The sequence below is a fragment of the Camelina sativa genome, chromosome 17 (assembly GCF_000633955.1).
Source record: "Camelina sativa cultivar DH55 chromosome 17, Cs, whole genome shotgun sequence".
Taxonomy (NCBI): Eukaryota; Viridiplantae; Streptophyta; class Magnoliopsida; order Brassicales; family Brassicaceae; genus Camelina; species Camelina sativa.
In genome coordinates this window covers 18,893,367-18,914,442 of record NC_025701.1, presented here as the reverse complement: position 1 = coordinate 18,914,442, position 21,076 = coordinate 18,893,367, and the positions used below count along the sequence as shown (strand labels likewise).

The 21,076-nt window shown below is 35.2% G+C and overlaps 3 protein-coding genes across 4 annotated transcripts in view; 2 read left to right on the top strand and 1 right to left on the bottom strand.

The window, feature by feature from the left end:
- On the top strand, positions 9,536-11,956 carry LOC104757619 (protein ABCI7, chloroplastic-like). The gene is made up of 3 exons (XM_010480370.2): positions 9,536-10,503; positions 11,046-11,305; positions 11,417-11,956. Exons 1-3 carry the CDS (start codon positions 9,634-9,636, stop codon positions 11,709-11,711), a joined length of 1,425 nt encoding a protein of 474 aa, XP_010478672.1. The 5' UTR covers positions 9,536-9,633; the 3' UTR covers positions 11,712-11,956.
- LOC104757618 (pre-mRNA-splicing factor ATP-dependent RNA helicase DEAH1) lies at positions 12,022-20,434 on the top strand. Its single transcript, XM_019239474.1, has 29 exons — positions 12,022-12,200; positions 12,452-12,553; positions 12,664-12,794; positions 12,944-13,138; positions 13,245-13,313; positions 13,458-13,544; positions 13,858-13,891; positions 14,009-14,063; positions 14,348-14,407; positions 14,498-14,569; positions 14,770-14,833; positions 14,929-15,008; positions 15,111-15,178; positions 15,265-15,319; positions 15,470-15,527; positions 15,610-15,681; positions 15,870-15,938; positions 16,212-16,301; positions 16,636-16,722; positions 16,822-16,937; positions 17,018-17,084; positions 17,180-17,621; positions 18,493-19,091; positions 19,185-19,247; positions 19,321-19,444; positions 19,539-19,639; positions 19,738-19,800; positions 19,931-20,003; positions 20,115-20,434. The coding sequence occupies exons 2-29, from the start codon at positions 12,457-12,459 to the stop codon at positions 20,159-20,161; spliced, it is 3,138 nt and encodes a 1,045-aa protein (XP_019095019.1). The 5' UTR covers positions 12,022-12,200; positions 12,452-12,456; the 3' UTR covers positions 20,162-20,434.
- LOC104757617 (putative isocitrate dehydrogenase [NAD] subunit-like 4) overlaps positions 20,406-21,076 on the bottom strand; it is a 2,812-nt gene continuing 2,141 nt past the window's right edge. For both annotated transcript variants that reach the window (XM_010480368.2, XM_010480367.2), the window contains exon 3: positions 20,406-21,028. In XM_010480368.2, coding sequence (XP_010478670.1) covers positions 20,705-21,028 — 324 coding nt within the window. In that variant the 3' untranslated portion in view covers positions 20,406-20,704. The remainder of the gene's footprint in view (positions 21,029-21,076) is intronic.

Here is a 21,076-nt window from a genome sequence, read left to right as displayed (position 1 = left end):
TTTGGACCTCTTGTCACTGCATCTAAAGATGTAAAACCTGTTGGTTGCAAGTGGGTATTTGTGCGAAAAAGAAATGAGAAAGATGAAATCACAAGATATAAAGCCCGACTTGTTGCACAAGGTTTTTCTCAAAGACATGGAGTTGATTATAAAGAAACATATTCTCTAGTCATGGATGCAATTACATTCAGGTACTTAATGAGTCTAACGGCTTCTAAGAATTTAGAAATGTACCTTATGGATGTAGTGACAGCATATTTATATGGATCATTGGATAATGATATATACATGAAAATCCCAGAAGGATTTAAGATTCCTGAGGCATTAGACTCTAAGTCTAATGAAATTTGTGCGATCAAATTACAGCGATCACTTTACGGATTAAAACAATCCGGGCGCATGTGGTAAAATCGCTTAAGCGAATACCTATTAAAGAAAGGGTATGTTAATAATGAAATATGCCCATGCGTCTTTTTAAAGAAATCTCCATCGGGATTTGTGATCATTGCTGTATATGTTGATGATCTGAATATAATTGGAACTCAAAAGGAGATTGATGATGCAAGAATTCATATGAAAGAAGAGTTTGAAATGAAAGTATCTTGGAAAGACTAAATTTTGTCTTGGACTCCAAATATAACATTTCCAAGATGGAATATTTGTGCATCAATCAAACTATCCGAAAAAGATTTTAAAGCGCTTTAATATGGACAAAGCGACTCCTTTGATTACTCCAATGGTCCCGAAGTACCTTATATGAGTGCTATTGGTGGACTCATGTATCTTGCAAATTGCACTAGACCAGATATTGCATTCGATACGAATATACTTGCAAGATACAACTCATCCCCTACCCGCAGGCATTGGAATGGGATAAAACATATTCTCCGTTATCTTCAAGGTACGATTGTCTTGGGATTATTCTATCCTAGAAACTCTTCGGTTGGTCTAGTTGGTTTTGCAGATGCAGGATATTTATCAGATTCACATAAATCCCGATTCCAAAATGGATATGTTTTCACAATTGGAGGAACTGCAATTTCATGGCGCTCACAGAAACAGACTTTGGTCACCACTTCCTCAAATCATGCAGAAATAATTGCTCTTCATGAAGCATCGAGGGAATGTGTATGACTCAGATCAATGACTAACCACATATAAGAATCAAGTGGAATAGTCACCAAGAAAGAGCCAACAACATTATTTGAAGACAATGCTGCTTGTGTCGCCCAAATCAAAGAAGGTTACATCAAGAGCGACAGAATAAAGCATATACCTCCAAGATTTTTCTCCTACACAAGAACTCGAGCAAAAGAAGGAAGTTGATATTCAACATATCCGCTCAAGTGACAATGCAACAGATCTATTCACAAAGGCGCTTCCGACTACCACATTCAGAAAGCATATTCACAGTATTGGAATGCGTCATCTACGAGATTACGTTACTATACTCTTTTCCCCTTGTCATGGTTTTTATCCCAATGGGTTTTTCCGTGACAAGGTTTTTAATGAGGTAGTACGTAACTCGTCAATGGTGATGGATAATCAAGGGGGAGTATTGTAAAACACATGTGTGATTATTCCATCACAAGACACATGTCATTACACTTGTCCATGTAATGTTTCATTATCTTTGTAGTGCTAACACTTGTCATTACCAAAACTAATGGAGGTGTGACTCATGTGTTTTGTAATACACTATATATACAGAGTTGTAAGAGAGTAATGCATATGTTTTTTCTTTGATCAAATAAGCTTCCCAATCTCTCTCCCTTTCTCGTGGCTTCTCCTCTCTCCCTCTCTCTCTCTCTTTGTTAGTTCTTGTTCTATTTATAAAGTGTTACAAAACATAAAATTTAAAAGTGTTTTGTAGTCATAGTTCACAACAAACCCAATATTTTGATGCAAGCATAAAATTTTATTTAAAAAACTGAAATTATCTTATTATATAAAGTTGGGTTTTGAAAGTTAGCCATTAATAAAATTTTGACATGTGTTAAGTTATCAATCTCAGATTTTGACATGTGTAAAAGTTCATATTTAATAGAAGGAATTTGATTACAACAAAAATAAAATATATTGTTTAAAAATATTAATAATGTAAAAAGATAATTATCAAAAACTACAGAATTTATAAAAAAAAAATACAAAGTTTTTTAAATAATTATAAGAATATTAAAGTTAGCTATTAATAAGATTTTGACATGTGTCAAATTATCAATCTCAGATTTTGATATGTGTAAAAGTTAATATTTTATAGGAGGAATTTGATTACAACAAATTATAAAAAAAAATATAAAGTTATTTTAAATAATTATAAGAATATTATATATATATATACTTCATAAAATTTGAAATTATAATATTATTTAATTATTTTTAATTTTAAGTTATTCAAAAACACTGCTTTCAACTTTGTTTAATTGGGAATTTTTTTAATGAGAAGGTAAATTTTTCTTATTTTTTTAAACCAAAATTTTCTCATATTTTCTCCTTTTTCAGTTGGGAAATATGTAAGATTAATATGTGGACCCAAAAAAAATTTAATAAATGCGTCTACTTTTCTTAATACTGTATTTTAAATTTTATTGTAGTATTTTTAGATTATATTATTTAATTTTTTTTCCTCTTTGAATTATTTGGGATTCATATATTACCGTGATTATAATTTTCTATTGTTTCTTTAATTATGTCAAATTAATTTTTTTCCAAATTCTCAATCTTGATTGGTTGGTCATAAACCCTCTTTAGTTTGCTAACATAATTGTTACTATTATTCATTCAATCCCAAAGGGAGATAACGAGTAGAAGTTCATCAACCTAATGGACAGATAAAATAGGCTAATCAAACACAAGCTTACAACAAACATAGATAGATAGATTGGAAAATATAAATCGTTGTTGATAGATCCATAGAAGCTCAAAGACTATGACGCCCTGGTTTGCGGAAATGTTTAAAAGAATTGATTTTGGCTACATATGTCACCAAAATGCACTTATTTTTATAGTCAAGGGTTCTGAGAGAATTTCATGATGGGTGACCTTCCTGGAAGTGATTGTCGGAACTGTGCGAGTGAGGATAAAACATAGGAAAAGATCATTTGTTGATTTGTAGGATCGGTAAACAAGTTTTTAAATCCTCCCAGACATAACAAACCGGTCATCGAATATGGGTGGGTCCACGAGCCGGAAATAGATGTAAGGCCCACTTAGGAAGGTGAGCCCATGTACTGAGAGTGGACATAGGCTCACTAAGCAAGGTGACGGTTGAGGCGTTACAGAGACATAGGCTACATGTCAAAGACACTTCCACGAATACATTGGGAAATTTAACATTAGTTACTATCAAAAAAATTTTGTGACGCTAGAAAAAAGGTTTTACTTTCATTGGTTGTCGGAGCAAGCCATTTTGAGATAGCAAAAAGACGTGAGCATGTTCTCTCCACACAGGAGGAGGGCAGAGCCGAGGTTTTCTCTATGTGTAGAAGGTTAGACACAAGATTATCTCCCCAAGGGAGGAAGGTGGAAGAGGTTTGACGCAAGGTTATCTCCCCAAGTGAAGAAGGCGGAGCCAAGATTCTCTCCATGGTGGAGGAGGTTGGACGCAAGGTTCTCTCCATAAGAGACGAGGGCGGAGCCGAGGTTTTCTCCATGGTGGCCATACATTATTATGATGATACATCATTGATTTATATATTATGTAATATAACTTTAATTCGAAAATTTTTTTAGTAATTATAAAATATGCAGAAGTCAAAGTAAAATAGTTGGCTTGATGTGTTCATACAGACATTTTCTAGGTGGGTGAATATATTTGTAACATAGAGTATATATAGATGTAAAAAAATAATTTTTTAATAGTAACATACATAAAAGATTTGTAAATGGATATAAATCAGTGTATTATAATAAAAATAAAGTTTATAACTTTAAACCCGCACATCGGGCGGATCCTTATCTAGTTTTATATAAAAAAGAGAAATGGAGGGTTTCCAAGAATATACATCAACATTTATAAAGTTATTCTTAAAATATTAATTTGGCAAAAAATAACAAAAGTTTTGTCACTAAAGTATTATTAAAACTGCAGTGTGATATAGATTTACAAAAGCCAGGAAAACCAACCGAAGATATATATAACTTGCAAATTCCAGTTAATTAACTCCTCAGGAAATAAACCCCGATTGCACGGCAGACTAATGCTGTAAACAACGACACCAGTTCAACCCCAAGAGAAGAAGTTGAGAGTTAGACATCGGTCGAAACCGCTAAAACCTAACCATTACTTTTACTTTTTGTTCAGGTTTGATATTTTTGTAGACTTCTGAAAATAAAGAACATGTGCTTCATATCTATATATAATAGCAAACCCACTTTTTTGTGTCAACTTTTAATCCAACGGATGAGATTAGTTCCGGTTTTAATCCAACGGTTTAAAATTATTAATCGTGTCTTTTCGTCGCACCCCTATCTTTTAAAAATCACACCTCTTAGTCTTTGCATCTCTTTGTTGTACCTCTTGGTTTTAAAAATCACAAATCACACCTCTTAGCCTTTGCATCTCTTTGTTGTACATCTTGGTTTCAAAAATCACATCCATTCATTTTTACACCTTTTAAATCACACCTCTTAGTCTTTGCATCTCTTTGTTGTACCTCTTGGTTTCAAACATCACATCTATTCATTTTTACACCTTTTTATTTCACACATCTATGTCTTACACTTCTTTGTTTATTATATATAAACTTTTCTCGATAACATAAACAAGTTTCAAAAAATTGTTTTCTGAGTATTTTCAAAACTTACAAGTTATTAAATAAAACTAAAAAATTGTTTTATTGAAATGTTTTTGAACTAACAAACATCAATCTCTAATTCAAAGTAATTATATATTTTTGTTGTGTTTGTTAAGAATATAGAAAGATTTTTGAATTCACCGAGTGACAAAAGCTTACGAATGACCTGTTAGTTTTTCTTCACCGAACCTGTTAATTTTTTTTTTCGGTTAAATTATTAAAGCTTACGAATGACCTGTTAGTATTACTTCACCGAACCTATTAATTTTTTCCGGTTAGCTTATAATTACTGTTAGATACAGTGGGACAAAATATGAGTTTACGTGGCTTTCTTTTTTTTTGTTCAGTCACAATTTTTTTTTTTTTCAATTAAGTTGGGAAAGAGTATAACATTCAAGCATACAAAGTTTATTGCAGGACAGTACCCTCTAAAAAGTAAAAAATATCAATAACGTCATCTTCTTCGCCTCTTTCAAAACGAACAGTCGAGATTGTTTTATGAAAGTAAAAGTAGCCTCTTTTGTTAAAACAAAACGAACGGTCTTTCCCGAAACAGTGCTTCTCTATAATCTAAAAGACACAACCCTGCTGAGTTGCCTCTTTTCAGAATTTATATATCAATTAACTCTTTTAATTTTTGTCTTCCTCTGTTGTTCATTCTACGGTTTCGCATGTTGAAAATATTTGAACGACTGAAACTAAAAATCAAAACGGTACAAAGGTGATCTAATTAATTTTCACATTTTCCAGTGAGTGTGTGCAACGTTGCCTAATTTCGCCGCCAGTACAGAATCTTACCATCGCTACTCATTTCGATCGCCAGAAGAAACCAAACACTTATCAGCATCCCAACGCCACTGTAGCAAATTTTAGAAATATACGTTAAGAAAATTCTAGCGATCCCAAACACTTATCAGCATCCCAACCCCAGAAGAAAATTCTGGCGATCCCAAACACTTATCGAGAAGCAAACACTTACATACGTTTTCTTAACGTATATTTCTAAAATTTGCTACAGTGGCGATGGCGAGAGGAACGTACGTTGTTCTCTTTTATGTAACTCTTACCTCTTCTGTCTCTCTTAATTATTTTCCAATGTAACAATTAAACTCACCAGTAATCCTTTGACTTGTACGTTCTGAAATAAATGTAATTCTTAAAATTATATTGGAAATCTGCAGATGGGAGTTACTTTCATTCCGACAGATGGAGAACTATATTGGTTAGTCCTTGAATGGGGATCAATTCATCATACCCTCTGAGACTCTGAGTTAGTCGCTTAGTCCACTAATTGTCGTAAAGGCATGTTAATATATAAAGCCATATGTTGATTTTCTGTGGAACTGATATTATTAACTATAATTGTAATGTTCTGTTTAGATTGACTTTGATGAATTAGTTCATTTGCTGATTACAACCTCGTTTTTGTTTGGATTTGATACGGACCGAGTTTTTTTTAGTTAGATCATCAGTGTTTCTGATTTTCATCATTTTCGTATGTAATATTATCGACATTTAATCGCTCATGTCATAGACGGTAGACCTGTTGTTGTTATCAATCCGTTTGATATGATATAGCAGCTTAGCTTCGAAAAGTTTTTATTCTAATCAATGACTTTTTTTTTTTTAAATCTTTCTTAAGTTATTAAACAATGATTCTTCGCTTTCAAAACAAAAACTTCTTCGTACAAGGGGTCATGAATCTGTTTGATGAAGGAAAGAGATTTCTCTGTTTCCAGACATAAAGAGTGTTAAGTTTTTTGTTGGAAGAAAGACATATTGGAAAGATTTTAATTTGGCGGTGGTAACGTTTGGGAAGTCAACACGCACCCGCATCACCAAAACTATCCACCTCCATATACTACAGTTTGTCACTAACGTTGCACCGCTTGAGTCATGATTTCGATTTCTTTATTATCATATTGTATTCTTATATGGTATAGAACAGCTCTACAGGATCAAATCTAAGGTATAATAAAATAATTAAAATATATTGGCCAGTTATTACAAAAATAAAATAAAATATATGAAATAATTAACAGATGTTTAGCCATCTTATATGTTTGTGTTGTAACTATAAAAGGATATTATGATTAGCCATAATATCCCCATAAATATTCATATGAAAGTACACCCATAAATATTATGGGTGTTATAAAACAACACTGTTACAATACATGCCTTTCTGACTACACCCATAATATTCATGAGGTCTTTCTTTTTAAAAATAAATTGTTGTAAAAACATTCATATTTTTCTTCTTCGTAAATATAATGATGCTCGATGTGGGAGACTTTACTAAAAGTAGAACAATGTTACAATTTCTACTTAACATGCTGCAACAATTAAAATTTATATTTCATCCAAGGGTTATTATACCAATTGAACAAATTTAGTTAAAATGCCTATGTGTATATTTAATTTTTGAAATATTCTTTGAATGTTTGATTAGAGGGGAGAGTATTTTGCATAATTCGAAATGGTTTATCTGTTATGGATTATGATGAGCATAAGTCGAATATATTGCCTTTGACATTGTTTATGTTCTTTTAGGTTTATAGTTTAAAAATTGTAACAGTGTTGTTTTGGAAACGTTGTTGTATACTTTTCTGTATTTGGCAGATAAAATCCATGTCAAGGGTAACTTAATAAGTAATGTTGCTTTCTATGCGTTGTGGTTTGGTTACTACCCTAATTGTNACGTTGCACCGCTTGAGTCATGATTTCGATTTCTTTATTATCATATTGTATTCTTATATGGTATAGAACAGCTCTACAGGATCAAATCTAAGGTATAATAAAATAATTAAAATATATTGGCCAGTTATTACAAAAATAAAATAAAATATATGAAATAATTAACAGATGTTTAGCCATCTTATATGTTTGTGTTGTAACTATAAAAGGATATTATGATTAGCCATAATATCCCCATAAATATTCATATGAAAGTACACCCATAAATATTATGGGTGTTATAAAACAACACTGTTACAATACATGCCTTTCTGACTACACCCATAATATTCATGAGGTCTTTCTTTTTAAAAATAAATTGTTGTAAAAACATTCATATTTTTCTTCTTCGTAAATATAATGATGCTCGATGTGGGAGACTTTACTAAAAGTAGAACAATGTTACAATTTCTACTTAACATGCTGCAACAATTAAAATTTATATTTCATCCAAGGGTTATTATACCAATTGAACAAATTTAGTTAAAATGCCTATGTGTATATTTAATTTTTGAAATATTCTTTGAATGTTTGATTAGAGGGGAGAGTATTTTGCATAATTCGAAATGGTTTATCTGTTATGGATTATGATGAGCATAAGTCGAATATATTGCCTTTGACATTGTTTATGTTCTTTTAGGTTTATAGTTTAAAAATTGTAACAGTGTTGTTTTGGAAACGTTGTTGTATACTTTTCTGTATTTGGCAGATAAAATCCATGTCAAGGGTAACTTAATAAGTAATGTTGCTTTCTATGCGTTGTGGTTTGGTTACTACCCTAATTGTGTCTAATAAGTTGCTACATAATTTCTTTTGCAGCATATGCATCTTCAAATTATAAGTAAATAGTGGAGAATATATAGGGAAATTTAGGCGAAAGTGTCAATTTCATCATTTTAAAATTTGTAACTACGAAATATAAAGGTGACCAAGAAATAAGTTTGAATAAAGTACCATAGAGTACCAATGTTCCTTTTGACTCTTAAATAAAAAAAAAATAACTGGTAAGCATCTTAAAATTTAAGTGAAGATATTATATATATATATATATATATATATATTCCTCTTAATTGATGAAATACATATGTATTTAAATTTTTTTTTTGGTTTACTGAAAAAAAGATATTTGTAATAAGTACATAAGTATAATGTTAATTCGGATTTTAATTTTAACGTATAAGAGTTTAATTAGTTGGACAACATGCACAACTATCATGACATTGTATTGGCAATATGCTCGAATTGAGTATATATACGCCTATATAGTATATATATTATAACATCAATTGTAACTTAAAATGGGCAGTAGATGTATTATATATATGTTTATGTTTCTATTTTTTCTCACACATGATTTGTGTTTTTGTTCACATTGGACACTTTATATGGATCTGGATTTAAAATTGATGAATGAGCTCATGACTTTGTAACATTTCTATTTTTGCTGATAAATGTCTCTATATATGTTGGGGTAAAACATAAATAATAGAGTTTGTAGTTTTTTTCGGGCGAAGGATATACTTTTATTGATATTAAGATGTGGTTATAACAATACAAATTAAAGCCAAGCTGACAACTCCAATGTCGAGGAAGCTAGGAAAAACTGTTAGGCACTCCCAAATTATCTATATACAATACCTTAGCACTTTCCTCTTTCGTGCAAAAGAGTCAATGATGAACACATCTAAATTAAAAGTGATTAAGATTATAAAAGAATGTTTTTAACAAAACCTGATAAATCAGAAAAGTGAATAGCCGTAGAACCAGTTTACAAATTCCATAATCGAAATACTCTCAATACGAAAATTATTATCAAATTTTATTTTTAAAACATGACTAATGTTAATCTCTTCAAACACTTTCATTTTTCCGTGCGCCGCACGGGCCGATTTCCTAGTTATTAGCAATACCAAACCTTCAAAAAAACCTTGTTTTAATTAAGGAAATATATATACAATTGGGCCGATCATCCCTAAATATAAACAAGATTACAAAAACAAAAGAGGAAAATAACCCAAAAAAAAAAAAAAAAAAGGGAGAGAGAAGAAACAGATCGCTGCAAAAGCGAAGAGAGCGACAGAGAGGGACGAATCCATCATTAATGGCGGCTGCCACAGTTCTCGGTCGCTTATCACTGATACCAAATCTATCTTGTAAACCGAAATTGAAATCAAACAGAAGAACAACTCCGACAAGTGTTTCAATCCGAGCTCAAGCTTCCTTCTCCGACCCTTTTGTACTTCAATTAGCTGAATCACTCGAAGACTCTCTCTCAACTTCTTCTTCATCACCTCTTCAGAGAATCCGAGAATCTTCCGCTGAGACTCTTTTATCAACACCATGGCCGTCGAAAAAAGACGAACCTTTCAGATTCACCGATACATCATTCATCCGATACTCCCAAATCGAACCCGTCTCCTCGACCCATCAACGAAATTATGAATTTTTGGATGATCTGAGTGAAACCCAGTTCCCAAACGCCGTGATTATCGATGGGTTCGTGTCGAGTTTGACGATTGGTCCATCGGATTTGCCCGATGGTGTTTACTTCGGGAGCTTCGCTGGTCTACCGGATGAGTTAACGAACCGGATTTCTGAATTCGTTGGGAATTTCGATTCTGGTGATTTGTTCTGGTCTATTAACGGCATGGGGGCGCCGGATTTGACTGTGATTTATGTTCCTGAAGGATGTAAAGTGGAGAATCCGATTTATCTGAGGTACTTTTGTGGTGAAACCGGTGACCGGGAATCTAAACGGTTGCCGGTATCGAATCCTAGGGTTTTTGTGATGGTGGAGGAAGGAGGAGAGATTGGTATAGTTGAGGAGTTTGTGGGGAAAGAGGAACAAGGTTTTTATTGGACGAATCCTGTTTTCGAAGTTGTTGTTCAGAAGAATGGGAAAGTGAAGCATTCGTATTTGCAGAAAGAGTCCATGGGTTCTGCTCATATCAAGTGGACTTTTGTTCGACAGGTTTCAACCTTTGCTTATTCTCTTCTTGTCTTTCTCTAGTAACGAATTGGCTTAGTTTAGTTTTGGTATCAGTAGAATTCTTGAGGAGAATCAGTAGTTTAGTTTACTTGAGGTTGGTTTTGTTATTATTCTCTTGTGGTATCGATGAGTATGAAAGTAGGAATCTTGTTTCTGAATGTTTCAGGAGAGTGGCTTTGTTTAGTTTTGTTGCTGCTGAAGTTGTAATCTTTATGATTAAATTCTTGAGGAAGATAAGATAGTTTAGTTTAGTTTCAGGTTGAGGAGAGTAACTTACTTTAGTTTTGTTGCCGCTGAAGTTGGCGAGAAGTTGTAATCTTTATGATTGAAATGTTGAGGAGGATGAGAATAGGTTTAGTTTAGCTTCAGCCTCATGTGAGTTTTGTTTTTGTGTTCTCTTCTTATTCGGTTTTAGAGGTCATATAGCTTAGTGAAAGTTTTTGGATGTTTTTGTACGACAATTGGAACGTTTTATACTTTAATTGTTCAGGAGAGTGAATTGTTCATGTGATTGATCTCTATAGGAGGCAGAGAGTGAATATGAGCTTGTTGAAGTGAGTACCGGCGGGAAACTGGGGAGGCACAATCTTCATGTGCAGCAGCTTGGGCCGGATACGCTCACGGAGTTAACCACGTTTCATATGTGTGTCAATGAGCAGACTCTAGATCTCCATAGCAGAATTGTCTTAGACCATCCCCGAGGCACTTCACGACAGCTCCACAAGTGTATTGTTGCTCATTCCTCTGGCCAAGCTGTTTTCGATGGCAATGTCCGAGTTAACAAGTAATCTCTCTCTCTCTCTCTCTGTCTCTCATTTCGATGGTTTGATTTTGATTATTCTGTTTTTGGTTTGGTTTAAGCACCAGTTTTAAATTCTTTGTTGTAATATGGCAGATTCGCACAACAGACCAACGCGGGACAACTAACGCGGAGCCTCCTATTGAAACCACGAGCCACGGTGAACATAAAACCGAATCTTCAGATCATTGCAGACGATGTCAAGTGCTCGCACGGAGCTGCAATCAGCGATCTTGAAGAAGACCAACTCTTCTATTTCCAAGCTCGTGGGATCGACTTGGAGACTGCAAGAAGAGCTCTCATATCCTCTTTTGGATCAGAGGTGATCGAGAAGTTTCCAAATCGAGAAATCCGCGACCAAGCCAGGAATCACCTCAAATGCTTGCTCTGAAAAGTCTTTGTCCTCCTTCACAGATCCCGTGGTGTACACGCGTCGTTCTTATGTCTGTTCATTACAATACAAGGCCCGCTAGGAGGAGAAGAAGGCCCGTTTAATTTTTAAAAACGATGAAAAAACAACAAGCAGTTCTCTTCTATATGAGTTAAATAGCGTGATGTTATTTATTTTAGTATTCGGACAAACGTTATACTGTTGGTGTCTGCATAAGCAAAACAACGTGATTTTTATATGATGAACGACGAAGGTTTCTTCATATGTGAAAAAACCACACGCTTTTTATTTGAAATCTCCATAAGCAAAAAAAAAAAACAACTTGATTTTTTATAACCTCCATCGACGTTGGAGACTCTCACCGCCTATTCTTTCCAACCGTCACCGGTGAAATCATCTCGATAGATTCTGCTGTATACTCTCAACTACTCAAGCTCCTACCAGTAGCTTAGAAACCAGAGATCCTCACTCTCTAATTCTTCTCACTCCGTAAGCTTCGAGACACCTGAACCTTAGTTTCCGAAATCTAGGGTTTGTAAACTTGTTCCGTTCGTTCGATGATTAGGATAGTTTATGTTTGATTACTCTGCATACGGTCGATTGCTAGCTAATAGAATTCAAGCTGCGAGATAAATTTTTGTAATCGATGCTCTTGTGCTTCGATAGTTACACTAATTAGATTGGTATGTTGATAAAACGAGTTTGAAATTGGTGATGTTGTTTTTGTTATTCCAATGCAGTGAGAATGGCGAGCAATGATTTGAAGACCTGGGTTTCAGATAAGCTGATGGTGCTACTTGGCTATTCTCAAACAGCTGTTGTTAACTATCTCATTGCAATGGGTAATTTGATGTTTTCGATTTTGGGATCATGGAGATTATGAAAGAAACTTTTTTTTGATACTACTGTTCTAAAAGCTTACATGTTGTGTTATTATCTTTCTTTCGTGCAGCTAAAAAAACAAAATCACCTACTGAACTTGTGGGAGAGTTGGTGGATTATGGGTTTTCTTCTTCTGGTGAAACTCGTTCCTTTGCGGAAGAAATTTTTGCCAGAGTTCCCCGTAAGAACACTGGAGTGAATGTGAGTTTCTCAATGAGTTGCTGCAAAGTTTATTGCTCTTTTGTTTTCTGTTTTTCGGAATTAGATGCTATTTAGTTTCTGTTTCTGGGGGAAGTATGTAGTTTTTAAGCCTGGTTTTCGTAATTTTTTTTTTTCTTTCTCTATATTAGCTCTACCAACAACATGAAGCAGAGGCTGCAATGCTAGTGAGGAAGCAACAAACATATGCTCTTTTAGATGCTGATGATGATGAAGAAGAAGTCGTTGTGGAGAAAAGATCTTCAGCTTCTGAATCTAGAAAGTCAGATAAGGGCAAGAAAAGGTTTAGAAAGAAAAGTGGGCAGTCAGATGAAAGTGATGGCGAGGTATATAACTTCTTTTCCTCATTGACAGATTCCAATTTCTTTCTTTCTAAATGGTAAGATATAGCGTGGCATCTCATCTGATAAAACTGTGTGAACAATGATGTAGGTGGCCGTCAGAGAGGACAGTAGACACGTTAAAAGAAAGGTTTCTGAAGACGAGGATGATGGTTCTGAGGTATATTTTGATCCTCTTAGGCATTTCAACTATCTTCTGGGTCCTTGGCTTTTGTTGTTGAAGTCGAATAGGAGATGCTCTATAAATAGATGTGGATACATCCATGCTTTTCTAATATTCATCGTACTTGTCCACTCGGCACAGTCAGAAGAGGAAAGAGTGCGTGACCAAAAGGAGAGAGAAGAACTGGAGCAGCATTTAAGAGATCGTGATACTGCACGGACACGGAAGGTATGCCTCGATCTGATCCTTGGTATGTTTTTCCTGTTTTTGTAGCCAACCAGGGGCTAAGTATTGTCGGCAATTATGTATGATTTATTAATGAATGAGTTTGCTTATCATTTATAACAGGCATATCTAGCTTTGTTTGAGTAGGAAAGATGAGTTAAAGAAAAACATACATATTCATATTTTATTCAATTTATTTTATGCTAGAAAACTTTCCTTAGCCAAATGAGAAGTATATAGTTCGCATGGTTTACTTATCGATGTATTGTACATGTGAAAGTCAGTGACATGTTCTTTTCGTTTCTTTACTGACCAGCTAACAGAGCAAAAGCTGTCGAAGAAAGAGCAAGGTACAATCTGTTATAATTCACGCATGAACATAATAAGTCTATGATACATTGTTATCTAGTCATAAGTATTTATTTTTTGTACTCTCATTTTGGATTTTATTTTTTGTTGCAAAACAGAAGAGGCTGTTCGAAGAGCTAATGCTTTGGAGAAGGATGATTTAAATTCCCTAAGGTAATGGACTTTTTCCTTCTTTAGGTGCTTGTGATGGTTGATTTCTGACAGAGATAGAAGGCAATTAAGTAAAGTTACCTAGATGTTCGACAAGAACAATAGTCAAGAATGTACTTGGGTGTCGTACATTCAATCTCATTGTTGGAATACTATATGAAGTTGCAAACTTGATTCTCAGTTAACAATTCTTGACTCTGTCAATCATCTCCTTGTAGAATTTATCTTTTTGGAGGCTATATTGTGATATTCATGTTATTGATCATCTTTTGTTGGGTCTGATGCAGGAAAGTCTCGAGACAAGAATACTTGAAGAAGAGAGAACAGAAGAAATTGGATGAACTAAGGTACACGACATATAGATTTTTGCACTTATCTTTATCTTAATTGATCTCTTCTCTTTGATTGATTGCTCCTGTTCCTTCTTTTCTCCATAGGGATGAGATAGAGGATGAACAATATCTTTTTGGAGGTGAAAAGCTCACAGAAACAGAGCTTCGTGAGTTTAGGTAATTGTTACATCTTTCTTGCATCAAGGTGGTTGTTGGCATTCTTTGGATAAAAAATCACTTCTCGTTGGAATTTTATTCTAGTACATTTTTTGTTTTATTTGTTTGCAATATAAAATTTATATGGATTGTATTCATATTTAAGAAGGTATGTTTGGTTATAGTTGATTGAGTTTGGGTTGATCTTTTTTCTCTGATAGATACAAGAAAGAGCTTTATGACCTCGTGAAGAAAAGAACACAAGATGAAGATGATGTCGAGGAGGTAGCGTTTTCATCTTGCTGGACTCGACTCCCTCCTGGTTCTTTTTAATTTCTATATATCTAACACAAACCCTTTACTGCTACTTCCGAGTTCAGTATAGAATTCCAGATGCTTATGATCAAGATGGAGGTGTTGATCAAGAAAAAAGGTTTTCTGTTGCTGTACAGCGATACAAGTGAGTTTACAAGGAGCTCTTTGCTTGTGATCCAACGCAGTATCTATGTTTATTATTTTGCGAAAATTCTTTGGGGTGTTCTATATAATAGTTTTCGTCCAGGGACCTGGATTCAACGGAGAAAATGAATCCATTTGCAGAGCAAGAAGCTTGGGAGGACCATCAGATTGGTAATTCCTGTTTTATCTCTATTTATGTTGACCAGTCTTTTTTATTTTTTTACTTCCCACTGATTTTAGTGACTTTATTTATGCAGGGAAAGCAACATTAAAATTTGGTGCAAAGAATAAGAAAGCCTCAGACGATTATCAGTAAGATCTGTTGCATATATGTCTTTTATTCTTATCCTACTGCTTTGGAATTTGTTTATCTCGTTTGAGAAATCGTCCTTGCTATAACTCTTACATTCTTATGGATTAGGCCCGTGATCTGGGGATTCTAAATTTTTATTTTATTTGCAGGTTTGTGTTTGAGGACCAAATAAATTTCATAAAGGAATCTGTGATGGCTGGTGAAAATGTACTGCCTATGATATATTAAATCTGAAGATACTTCCTGTGATATGTCGAGTTGTAGCTGACTGCTTGTATTTTTCATGCAGTATGAAGATGATATGGATGCAAAACAAAAATCTCAAGATTTGGCAGAGAAAACAGCTTTAGAGGAACTTCAGGTGCTATCCTTTTCTGGTTTCTTCTCCGTTAACTCTATTTGATCAAACTCAACCACCAGATTTTATTTTTAGCATGTAATTCGGAATAAGTTCAGATTGTATGTTTCTTTGTATTAATATCCATAGCAAAATCTATAACTTATCCCTTATCCCTGACATATTCTTGCATCTGTTTATTTCTGAATCAGGAAGTCAGAAGAAGTCTGCCAATTTATGCCTATCGTGAACAGCTGCTTAAGGCTGTGGAAGAGCATCAGGTAATTCAAGCTGTCATGCCATTTTAACAGCCATCTAATAACAGATGAGAAGCTTATTTTACCAATCGCTATCGAAAGTATATTTCAGCTATAAGTATGTGTAACTAATACAAGATTAATAGAGAAGGAAACACTTTAGTATTATTTGCATATGAATATGTAGATTGAAGTGTTGATTGTGAAATTGTGCATAATTTTTTCTTTTCTAGTTACATGGTTTTCTGTGCTACATGTTATTAGAATGACACCTTTTTCAACTTTTGAATATATTAGGTTCTTGTCATTGTGGGGGACACTGGTTCGGGAAAGACTACACAGATACCACAATATCTCCATGAAGCTGGTTACACAAAACGTGGAAAGGTACAACCTACTACTTACCCCAACATGCAGCATATAGTTTTTTTTTTTGGTCAAAACTTGCAGCATATAGTTAAAACACACATATGTCCTTCAAATAGGAAAGGTTAGTGTAGAAGTCACTTACAAATTGGTATGTTATTCTTTAACCAAGAATTGTTAGCTTGTTGCGAACAAACTTAGCCGTTTCTTATTTTACTGTGAAGTTTTCCTTCTTCAAAACTGATTTTATTAAAGGTGTACTTCCATTTAGGCATTGTTCATGGACTTTGTGGCTGAATGGCTTCAAAAGTATATATCAAATAAAGTACCATAATGCTTTTCTATTATATATCAGGTTGGTTGTACACAGCCCCGAAGAGTTGCAGCTATGAGTGTTGCTGCCCGTGTGGCACAAGAGATGGGTGTCAAACTCGGGCATGAGGTATGTTGGCTTCTCTTCACTTTTTGCTACTGGTGGTTGGTTGTTTCACAATTTTCGGTACACTCTCAGAATCTAACCTTTGGTTGGTGCTATTCACAGGTTGGCTATTCCATTCGATTCGAGGATTGTACTTCTGACAAAACTGTTCTGAAGTATATGACTGATGGTATGCTTCTGCGTGAGCTGCTTGGCGAACCAGATCTGGCCAGCTACAGGTAAGAAATACTATGCACATTTTATATTATTACTGTTGGACAGCTGAACGCTTTTACCTACTGATTGCGAAACATTTCAGTGTCGTTATTGTGGATGAGGCGCATGAAAGGACCTTGTCAACCGATATACTGTTTGGATTAGTCAAGGCAAGTGAACTTTCTTTTACAATGTCTCTTCTTACTTGTGTAATTTGGGTTAAATTCTTCGATACATTCTGATTGACTTTTCCTATATATGACAGGATATAGCACGGTTTCGACCTGATTTGAAGTTGTTGATATCTAGTGCAACAATGGATGCAGAAAAGTTTTCTGATTATTTTGATACAGCCCCGATTTTTAGTTTCCCAGGAAGAAGGTATCCAGTTGAAATCAACTATACAAGTGCACCTGAAGCTGATTACATGGACGCAGCAATAGTTACTATTCTTACAATCCATGTGAGGGAGCCACTTGGAGATATATTGGTCTTCTTCACTGGTCAAGAGGAAATTGAAACTGCAGAAGAGATCTTGAAGCATAGGATAAGAGGTTTGGGTACAAAGATTCGCGAGTTAATTATATGCCCGATTTACGCGAACCTTCCAAGCGAACTCCAAGCAAAAATATTTGAGCCAACTCCAGAAGGGGCACGGAAAGTAGTCCTGGCAACAAATATCGCTGAAACATCATTGACCATTGATGGTATAAAGTNGTTGTTTCACAATTTTCGGTACACTCTCAGAATCTAACCTTTGGTTGGTGCTATTCACAGGTTGGCTATTCCATTCGATTCGAGGATTGTACTTCTGACAAAACTGTTCTGAAGTATATGACTGATGGTATGCTTCTGCGTGAGCTGCTTGGCGAACCAGATCTGGCCAGCTACAGGTAAGAAATACTATGCACATTTTATATTATTACTGTTGGACAGCTGAACGCTTTTACCTACTGATTGCGAAACATTTCAGTGTCGTTATTGTGGATGAGGCGCATGAAAGGACCTTGTCAACCGATATACTGTTTGGATTAGTCAAGGCAAGTGAACTTTCTTTTACAATGTCTCTTCTTACTTGTGTAATTTGGGTTAAATTCTTCGATACATTCTGATTGACTTTTCCTATATATGACAGGATATAGCACGGTTTCGACCTGATTTGAAGTTGTTGATATCTAGTGCAACAATGGATGCAGAAAAGTTTTCTGATTATTTTGATACAGCCCCGATTTTTAGTTTCCCAGGAAGAAGGTATCCAGTTGAAATCAACTATACAAGTGCACCTGAAGCTGATTACATGGACGCAGCAATAGTTACTATTCTTACAATTCATGTGAGGGAGCCACTTGGAGATATATTGGTCTTCTTCACTGGTCAAGAGGAAATTGAATCTGCAGAAGAGATCCTGAAGCACAGGATAAGAGGTTTGGGTACTAAGATTCGCGAATTAATTATATGCCCGATTTACGCGAACCTTCCAAGTGAACTCCAAGCAAAAATATTTGAGCCAACTCCAGAAGTGGGCACGGAAAGTAGTTCTGGCAACAAATATCGCTGAAACATCATTGACCATTGATGGTATAAAGTATGTTGTTGATCCAGGCTTTAGCAAGATGAAATCATATAACCCAAGAACCGGAATGGAGTCATTGCTTATAACTCCCATCTCTAAGGCTTCTGCAACTCAACGAGCTGGTCGAGCTGGAAGAACAAGCGCAGGGAAATGCTACCGTCTGTACACAGCATTTAACTACAACAACGACTTAGAGGAAAACACGGTGCCAGAAGTACAGAGGACAAATCTTGCTAGTGTGGTACTTGCTTTGAAGAGTCTTGGAATTCATGATCTCATAAACTTTGATTTTATGGATCCTCCACCTGCTGAAGCACTTGTGAAGGCTTTAGAACTGCTCTTTGCTCTGGGTGCTCTAAATAAGCTTGGCGAATTGACTAAAGCTGGTAGAAGGATGGCAGAGTTTCCACTTGATCCAATGTTGTCAAAGATGATCGTTGTTTCTGACAAGTATAAGTGCTCCGATGAGATAATATCAATTGCTGCTATGTTGTCAATTGGTGGCTCTATCTTCTACCGTCCTAAGGACAAACAGGTTCACGCTGACAATGCAAGAATGAACTTCCACACAGGGAATGTCGGAGACCATATCGCGTTGCTGAAGGTTTGAACCCTCTGTATTCCTTATTGTCCGCTCACTTTCACCAGTTTATAGTGCTATTCTCTGTATGTTTATCGTCTTCATTTTTCTCTTTAGGTTTACAGTTCCTGGAAGGAAACAAACTACTCTACTCAGTGGTGCTACGAGAACTACATTCAGGTATCAAGTTGTCTCTTTATGTTTCAGATGTGAGTCCATTTTGACATTTGTTTTGGGTCAAACATTTGTTCAGGTCCGAAGCATGAAAAGAGCCAGAGATATCCGTGATCAATTGGAGGGACTTCTCGAAAGGGTAGAAATAGAAATCAGCTCAAACCTGAATGAGTTGGATTCAGTTAGGAAGTCTATCGTCGCCGGTAAATTCCTTACTCTCCTTCACGTTCTATTGGTTACAATTAATAAAATCTTTACAATTATGCCTCTGCTGATGAACTTCTTACTGTTAATCAGGTTTTTTCCCGCACACTGCAAAGCTGCAGAAGAATGGATCATATCGAACTGTGAAGCATCCCCAGACAGTGCACATACATCCCAATTCAGGGTTAGCTCAGGTAAATTAATTCTCACTCTACATAAACCAGAATATCTTATTATTGGTAGAATCTTAAAGCTTAAAATATTAATGTGTTCTTCGCAATGTGCATTGTAGGTATTGCCGAGATGGGTTGTATATCATGAACTAGTGCTGACTTCCAAGGAATATATGCGACAGGTACGTGATATGTTTGATCATGCAAGGTTTTTTCAACTCATAATTGAATCTCTGTTTCGGTCTTACTTCTTTGGTTTCATTCATTGGTTTGTTGGTATGCTAAAAAACTCTCGTAACTCTGAAAATGCAGGTAACAGAGTTGAAACCAGAATGGTTGATTGAGTTAGCTCCTCACTACTACCAGCACAAGGACGTCGAAGATGGTATGTACCTTTTTTCTCTCTTTCCAATTATACTTTTTGTTAATACTTTCTCTTTTGTAGAATCGAATCTTTCAATCTCTAAAGATAAAACCCATGTTAAATATTTTTCAGCTGCATCAAAGAAAATGCCCAAAGGAGCTGGAAAAGCTGCAATATAAGAACTCAGATTGAATCGGCAAAAGAATAGTGGACACAAATGCGAGTACATAGGACTTTGACAAATGGTTAGAAGAGCTCTCTTTACTACATCAACTCATTTTTGGTCAGCCTCCTGAGTTTTTTTGGTTAGAAAATTATGAAAAAATGTTATGAACAGTCCAAATTAGTGACCACCTATTCCCGTAGTTATATATTGGAAGGTCTAGAACGATTGAAGTTGTTGATATGGCGTTTCTTTTGGAACATAAAAATAGCGGACAGTTTGTTTCTGAGCAAGGCAAACCATTTAGCTTGCGCCTGATCTAAACAGCGGGCTTTGATGACGAACATCATATAGTTAGCTGTAGGAGAGTCAAATTACATTGTCTGAAATATGAACCTTTTTTTTTTCTTTACATGGAGCAGAGATGACAACTTTTACAAAGACAACCCAAAAACGTATTAAGAATACTTATTTGCAGACATTTTTCATTGGAATTTCGAAAACCCATTCATTCGATTTACTTGTGAAGAAATATGGTTACAAAACTCGGTTTTTGAATTCAATCCATGTTTGCAATTACATCATCAACAATCTCCTGTGTGCTAGTATCACTGTTTCCACACTTTCCTTCAGTGGCAACACGTATCATGGCGGTTTTAAGCCGGTCTGCAAATAAAGGGACCTGGAGATGTCTCAACATCATAACCGAAGAGAACAGTAATGCCACCGGACTTTTATGGTTTCCCACTGATCCAACTTGCTCAAAGATTGCATACTCAGCACCAAAACTTCCTCCAGGCATAATCTCACCACTGCCTCCTCCAGCAACACCAGCAGCAATGTTTATAATTAGATTCCCGTAGAGATTCGGAGTTACAATGATGTCGAACCGCTCTGGTTTTTCTACAAGTTGCAAACAGCATTTATTAAC

Coding starts and splice junctions, on each gene's coding strand:
- LOC104757619 (XM_010480370.2), top strand. CDS start 9,634: ATGGCGGCTGCCACAGTTCTCGGTCGCTTATCACTGATACCAAATCTA. Junction 10,504..11,045: donor AGTGGACTTTTGTTCGACAG/GTTTCAACCTTT, acceptor TGATCTCTATAG/GAGGCAGAGAGTGAATATGA. Junction 11,306..11,416: donor GGCAATGTCCGAGTTAACAA/GTAATCTCTCTC, acceptor GTAATATGGCAG/ATTCGCACAACAGACCAACG.
- LOC104757618 (XM_019239474.1), top strand. CDS start 12,457: ATGGCGAGCAATGATTTGAAGACCTGGGTTTCAGATAAGCTGATGGTG. Junction 13,892..14,008: donor GCTGTCGAAGAAAGAGCAAG/GTACAATCTGTT, acceptor GTTGCAAAACAG/AAGAGGCTGTTCGAAGAGCT. Junction 19,092..19,184: donor ACCATATCGCGTTGCTGAAG/GTTTGAACCCTC, acceptor TTTTCTCTTTAG/GTTTACAGTTCCTGGAAGGA.